Source organism: Ochotona curzoniae, unplaced genomic scaffold (genome assembly GCF_017591425.1).
Source record: "Ochotona curzoniae isolate NIBS_2020 unplaced genomic scaffold, NIBS_Ocur_1.0 contig_1014, whole genome shotgun sequence".
NCBI classification, from domain to species: domain Eukaryota; kingdom Metazoa; phylum Chordata; class Mammalia; order Lagomorpha; family Ochotonidae; genus Ochotona; species Ochotona curzoniae.
The window spans coordinates 31,693,633-31,701,043 of record NW_024464920.1 but is presented as its reverse complement, the minus strand read 5'-3'; the positions used below and the strand labels follow the sequence as shown (position 1 = coordinate 31,701,043).

The window sequence follows — 7,411 nt, the reverse complement described above, 5'->3', positions numbered from 1 at the left end:
CTCCTCCTTCCGAATGTATGTGCAGTTGGATCGCTTTTCACCACCTCTGCTACATCCTCCCTACTCGAAATCAACTCTCATCTGGGTTGTTTCAAAAACCTCCTAACTGGCTTTCCCTTCTGTCTGTATCAGAGCAGCCAGTTTTTGTTAAAACATAAACCAGATTATGTCACTGCTCTGCTTAACATTCTATGCTAGCAGTCCATCTCTTCCTAAAAAGGGGAGACCCCTAAGATCATGCACGATGGTCTCCCAGGCCAAGCTGCAATAATGTTCTGCTTTTCATCATCTTGTTGCTAGCCTGGCCTGCAGGATGGTCCTCGTATAGAACATCCCTGCTCCCATCTGCGCTGGAGTCTTCTCACCTACTGCTCTCTCCTCTCTGATATAACTTGCTCCCTTACATCTCCCAGGTCTTTCATATTATTTCCTCAACACTTGTAGCAATTTTCCGTCTTATTTTTTATACTATCAAACATTGCACTAATTTAAGTCTTCAGTAAATATTTGCACAGATAGTTTTCTTTGTTGAAGGTTTTGAAAGAAAAAGAGGGAGTAAGAAAGTGCTCCCATTCTCTGGTTCAGTCCTCAAAGGCCCACAGTGGCTGGGGATGGGCTGGCCAAAGTCAGGAGCTGGGAGTCAAAGCCAGCCACCCAATCCAGGTCTCCCATGCAGACGAGCAGCCAAATGCCCATGTGTCAGGGCTCGGCACCTGACATACTATGCTAAAGCTAAATAGTAGTGCTAAAAGGGTTTTCATAAAATAATTTCAAATTTCATCAGTCTCCTAACATTCTTACGTTGAGGTAGCTCCAATTTAAATGCAAGCAAGCATTTGTCCTAGCAGTTAAGACACTGTCCACATGCTACCCTGGGAGTATCTAAGCTTGAGTACTGGCTCCTCTCTCAGTCCCAGTTTCCCTCTTATAGACACCAGGAAGCAGCAGGTGAAGGCTCACGTAGGTGGAGTCTTGCTATTGCATGGAACACCTGGATTGGTCTTTTTTTCCTTAATAAAGGAAATTATTTCAGCTCACAGTTTGAAGCTCAGAAGCATGGTGCCAGCATTGGTTTCTGCTAAAAATAAAAATCCTTCAAAGGGGCATCATTTTGGAGAACCATGTAGTATTTCCCAGGAAGCCCATTAAAGATAAAATGTACCACTGAATGAGATTGTGGCCATAGCTAGTTTGGGCGAACAACAGATCAGTTTGCAGTTAGGAATCAGACTGTATGAAAAATATACAGCGTTAGCCGATGAATACTCAAACTGTGGGGTGAGGTACTCTCCATTAAGAGACACTTAGAACAGAGATCCAATGCGAGTAGATTCAGCACTCCCACTGGAATCTTAAGTATTTAGTATTTACCTTTCCCCACTTATAGTTCCCCCATTACACATCATGCAATGTTTTATTTTACATGTAAAATCTTATTAATTGCAAAACAGCTTTGCTGGTCTGTAGAGGATGATTCAATGTTTTTTCAAAACATTGGAAATTGTTATAATTTAGATAAAAGTTTGGGTCTCCCCAAATGCACATATGTTGGAAACTTGGTCTCCAACTACTTATGATAATGGTTCATGGAGTATTACTAACGGCTGACAGATTTGAGATAGACTTGATATAGTTTTGCTGTCCAGGTGGTAGGCCCAGTGGGAGGAGTTCTCTTCACTGGTTATCTAAACCCAGTTCAGTCTAGCTTCTTTCTCTGCTTTCTGGTTTATCTTGTGGTCTGCCCTCCACTCATGCTTGGTCATCCGTACTATGCTAGTGGGGTCACCTGTTCTTGGAATGTAAACCTCTGAAACTTGTAATCTAAAGTTCCTTCCTAATGAGCTTCTCTCAGGCATTTCATTAAAGTCATAAAAGCTAATACATCATGACAAATATAGATCACTTACCACAGTGTATCCCAAACCAAAGTTGGTGGAACCAGTAACACTGTAGATGCAGGAATATATGTATTTCAGATCCTTCCATGATTAGTTTAGGGATGACTTCAATCGTGTAAAACAAAAAATTGCCATTTGAGAAACAAACTGTTGCTGAGGAAGGAATGAAAATGCTCGCTTGAAGTTGGTTTTCCTTCTCTCTTCAGGAGTGCCACCTGACTTCACGCAAGACACCTTGTTATTTTAGTGTGTTGATTTTACATTTACCATTTTATATTATAAAATCTTGTCCAATGCAAGATTTGGTGATGGACCTGGAAGGATGTTGTAGCAGTGGGAATCTTACTCAAAATCTAAGGAATTCCAGGTGTATCACTTTGTCAGTATCTAAGATATGAATTAAGGGTTTCTTTCCTTGCCTGGCAGTTTCTATACCCTATCTAGTCCTAATAGGCCTGCTCTGAGTATTGCAATCTGCCCAAGCAAGATGTTCTTTGGGGCATGTGGAATGCGGATTATAACACAGCTTTTTACAATGACTGGATGGATTTTGTTAGAGGATTGAGAGGCGCATGTTGGAGAGCTTACAGCTTGGCTGCCTGTCATGTTCACATACTCTTTTGGAAGGAGGCTGTCCCAGGACAGCTCATTATGAAGGTGGTGATACAGTCCATTTCATTATCATAATTGGCCATGCTCTATAGCATTTGAAGCCTACCTCTTCCCCACAGCTGAAGGAACTAGAGAAAGGCACCTGGCTCAGGGGTGGCCAATCTACAGGCTGCTAGACTCATTCAATGATGGTGATCAAATCACATTCTCCCCATGGCGCATTTGATCATGCACTGATATGGACAGATGTGGCAACTGGTTGTGGGAGCAGAAGTAGAGACAGGCAGAGAGACAAAGAACTGTGGTTGTGCAACCCGAATGCTTTGCAAATGTGTTGTGAGGGGCTGGAAGCAGTGCTGTGCTACTGTTTGCTCTAGGGCCTCCAGAGCTTCGTGAGTGCAGCCCTTCCAGTGTTGCCTTCAGAGCCATTAGGTTAGTGAGGTTATTTAGACCATTTAAACCGCTTAAAGCTACAGATCAGGTGTCCTCCCCTGACATTTAGGTTGGAAGCAATCAGCTCCCTTGGGTCCTCTGCCTTCAAATTAAATATTGAAAGTAATATGCTCACATGCTTGTCAATACAGCTGCAATAAAAACACTTAAGAAAAACACTATGAAATATTTGATTTAAATGTCAGTGTTCAAACTACAGAAGTGGTAGGAATGTGTCTGAGGGTAGTATCTTTCCTGTCCCCCCCAGCTTTATAAGGCAGTAACTTCAAGTAACCCTAGTACAGCCCAGTTTCTTAAAGCTGCAAGAACCCAATGAATAACGTGTGTGTGTGTTTATAATGCAGAGAGAAGAGATCAGTATGGTAAAATGTACATATACAATTTAGAATAAGGTTTGAATCCCAAAACCCTTTCTGGTGGTATATTAAGTATGCGTAAATCTTCTTATCTATGAATAGAGATAAAAATTATGACAGATACCAGTGCTATCTGTAAGGATTAAATGATATGAGATCAGTCCAATCTGATTCCCTGGTTTACTACCAAAATGCCTGCAATAGCAGGGTTGGGCAAAGGAAATGGCAAGGGCTGGACACCCTATCTGGATTTTCCCTGTATGTGGCAGGAACCCAGCTGCTTGAACCGGCACCTGCTGCCTCTGAGGCTGAGCATCAGAAGAAAGCTGAAAGGGGAATGGAGCCAACACTTGACCCCCAGACACTCTGGTACGGGACGCAGTCATCCCAATCAGTATCCTAACCACGAACTCATTCAGTTTTGTTTATAAACTTTCAGCTCAAGGTAGAGAACTATGCCTAGGTGTTTTTTAGGGTGGGGAGAAAAACGGATGTTTACAAAAAAAGAGAAAAAGGAGGAAGTCCCCAGGCTTCCCTAGTACTTCTTTCGGCTATTCAGGCTTGAGGTTCCTAACGTAACAGTAATTTCATGTGGATTCTGCTCGTTCACTTACTCTATTACATTCATTGATTTCTAGTTTACTTAGGTCCTTTGCTCCCTGGCCCATCATCACTACCATTAAGGGTGAGATCCGCCCCATCTCCCAGGCATAATTCATGGGATGTGGTGTTTTTCAATACCAGATGTTTCGAGGGGAGCCCCTTGCAAATGGACTGATTTTTGGCATGTGGGCTTTAATACTTTGCCAGAACTGAATTTGTTTTGAAATAAGGTTTCTGGTTTTCAAATACAGCCTTTCAAACAAATAGTGTGATGTACAAATTGCCATTACTTTACTACATGTTAAAATAATCTGTGCTCTAAATCTGTTAGACTTTCACCCCTTAAGTATTTTACATCAATCAATCATTTCTCTAGCATCTTAAAATGCTCATAAGTAATAACATAACATTCTACATCTCCAGGTCTTCGCTCATTATTTTTAGTAGAAAAGAAATACGGGAATTCATTCTTACATTTGTTGTAATAAAAAGCTGAGGGTCATTTGGACTTGATTACCAGGACCAGTGTTAAAGTTAGGCATCTACAGGCTTGGGTCTGCAATTAAGCATCTGGGGCTGACGTTCTGACCACCAGAGCTACAACCTATAGAATAACACTATTTTAGTCAAAGTACAATACGCTCAAAAAAATATTGTGCGTGACAGGGAGTTTGGAAGGGCAGCGAGGGAGGGATGAATAGAGGTTGAAGATGGGGAGACTGATGGGTGTAAACTTCACCATTTAGCTGCTGTGACACAAACAGCACTCATTCAGCCTGCTTCGACTCCATATATGGTGTTCAACTATAAGGAAGAGCCCCTTTTGCAATGGTGGCTTAGAAAACACACACGCCCTGGTGTAAAGGCCCCACTCACCTGGACGGTGGGCAGACAGGTACCTTTAAAGGATTACAATAGCTGTTTGGTATGTAACAACAGGGCTCACCTGCATAGCCGGCAGCGATGCTCTGACCTCCTCTAACACACCCCTAGAACTATTTGCCACAGCTTCCGCTCCACTCGCCATCAAAACTCTCAACTGATTACTCCCTAAACCCTGACACGTCTTTCTACAGGTCTCCCGTTCACCGCCCCATTTCTTGTAAGTAGTTTCTGCCATTTCCAACCCTTGGTGTGTGTCGAGGGGGGAAGACAGGTGGAAACTGCGAGGGGTGGGGGTACAGGTGTGGATGCTTGGCTCTACTCAGGGGCCCCAGCGTTGGAAAGGGATGCCCTTGGCTGAGGGATTCCACCTCCCGGGCGCTCTTGGCAGCCCGCGGCCTCCGGGCGCCTGTGGAAAACGCGGGGCGGGCGGGCGTGGGGGGGAAGCGGAGGAGGAGGGAGTTGGCGGCCGCCAAGGCCCGGGCAGCGGGCCCCGTCCGCGGCCGCCGCGCTCCCCGGTCCTCCCTCGCTCGTCTCCTTTGCTCATATTTGGACTCGGCTGCCCGTGCCCAGGAATTTCCCGTCATGCCTCCCGCCGCCCCGTCCGTCGCCGGGAGCCAGGGAGGGAAGAAGGGCGGCTCGGACGGCGGCGGCGGTTCCCTGGCCTTTCCATGAGCCCGCGGTGGACCCTCCCGCGCCCCCTTTCTCTCTGCCTCTGCCTCTGTCTGGCTGCCGCCCCGGCGTGGGAAGCCGCTCAGTCCGGTGAGTTGGTGTTCTTTTCCCCGCAACGCCTCAGCTCCCTCCACCCCCTCCAGCCACCACGACCCTGCCAAGTTAGGGTGTGACCCCCCGAGCCGGGCGCCCGTGACACCCTCCCAGCCTCCTGCCGGGACACGTCGCTGCCGGAGCCCAGCAGGGGTCGCAGACAGGGTGGCGCAAGTGGCCGGCGCTGAGGGGCCCGGTGGAAGCAGGTCAGCGCCGGCTCTCTGCCTCCTCCCCTCCGCCGACGGGAGGCGTCTGGCCGCCTCCCTGACATCTTATCCTGTCCCCGGAGCGAACCTGAGCCCGCAGGATCCTCTCACCCGGGCGCAGGGCCGCCTCCCAACCCAGGACAGGAGGCCCGGCTTGGCAGGGCGCAGAGCCCACAGCAGGGGCCACCCTGGGGTCCCGGGCCCCCGCCGGAGTGGGCCCCTGCCGGACTAGCCGCTCGGATAACGGGCCGGGGCGTGGGAACGCGCAGCTGAGGCCCTCTCACCCGGGGAGCCGGAGAGACGGCGGGTAAGAAGGGGCGTACGCCCGGGCTCAGCCGCGCCCTCGCCCTCTCCCTCGCCCTGTGGGGCTCCGGACTCCCGCAGGACTCGCTGGCCTCTCCTAGGCCCAGATCGAACAGCACCCCGAGTTCATCAGGTACCCGTTCTGTTCGCTTTTGAAGCGCAAAGGGGCCTCTGAGACTCTGTTAAGTTCTGCCTGGGACCGTGGCAGGTCAAACGATACGAATGCAAAGTACTGCTCCTGCCTTATTTGGTGTAAGGCTCCAGAGCTGGCTGAAGTCGTGGCAGTAAGATGTTAAAGATAGCTTTCGTTGGATCATGTGGAAAATATTAGGGAGGAGTTTTTTTTTTTAATAGATAAGATTATTATAAAAAAATACTTGAAACGACGACGACAGTGTGGGGTTTAAGGTAAAGGTGAAATTGCATAAGCGTTTCCATTTTTGACAGATAAGTAGTGGGTCAGTGGTGTTTATTTTTATCTGGGATGAAAATTATGTGAATTCCTGAGAGTTGGAAATACTGAAGATGGTTTGCTTTTGTTTTTGCCATCAGTAGGCTAAACATTCAAAATAAGATATAACTTGGTAGAGTTCACAAATTAGTCAAACACCAGCTGTGCTAGGCATAGTTTATATGCAGCTCTGTTTGGTTTGTGTCTTCATGTGCTTGTTTGTAAGCATTGATGAAAAAGTAGATTTTCAAAGAAAGTTTGGCCATAGAGACGTCTTCAGAGTTCATGTAAGTTGTAGAACTGCCATATAAGTTGAATGCATGGCAGATATTCATAGCATAGAGGTTGCTAAATGTGCGTTTTGTCACTGTCAACAACCACTTATGCAGTGGTGTCAGCTTTATACTTGTTTCTGACTATCAATGCCTTTCATAAAAGGCATACTTTTATAGATTCATATTTTAGCAGTTAACTTTGATACACTTCTTGAGAAACACCACAGTTTCTAACTTCACATCTTTATCAAAGGATTTATAAGAAAACATGGTACTGGATAAAATAAGAGTGACTTGTACTGACGGGGAATGTATGTCAGCTTCCCCCCATGGTTTTGGTGCTGCAACGTGTTTGTTGACTTACCTAATACTTGTGGTTAAAAGTGTCCCTTGAAGACCAAAGTCCGCTGTGCAGTGGCCCCTTGCCAGGAAAGTCCAACACCAAATTTTGGTTTGGACAATGTACACATACATTTTAAAAATTTTGGTCCCTGCTGATCTATCAATCTATGTGCTGGTGACTTCTATTGAGGCTCTATGTGAACGTCTGGCATTTTAAAATTGTAAAATAAGTAGCTCTTTGCCATTTAGATTTTTGTCACAGTGC

The 7,411-nt window shown here is 46.4% G+C and overlaps 1 protein-coding gene across 7 annotated transcripts in view; it reads left to right on the top strand.

The window, feature by feature from the left end:
• Positions 1 to 4,821: 4,821 nt before the first annotated feature.
• Positions 4,822 to 7,411, top strand: part of MSRB3 (methionine sulfoxide reductase B3) — a 234,334-nt gene continuing 231,744 nt past the window's right edge. Inside the window, exons 1-2 of one of the 7 annotated variants that reach the window (XM_040982309.1) lie at positions 4,822 to 5,024; positions 5,378 to 5,566. In XM_040982309.1, the coding sequence (XP_040838243.1) occupies positions 5,476 to 5,566 (91 nt within the window). In that variant the 5' untranslated portion in view covers positions 4,822 to 5,024; positions 5,378 to 5,475. Of the gene's footprint in view, positions 5,025 to 5,298; positions 5,567 to 5,686; positions 6,083 to 6,134; positions 6,212 to 7,411 lie in introns of those variants that run through there. The other 6 variants (XM_040982302.1, XM_040982316.1, XM_040982358.1 and 3 more) reach the window with 6 other exon arrangements.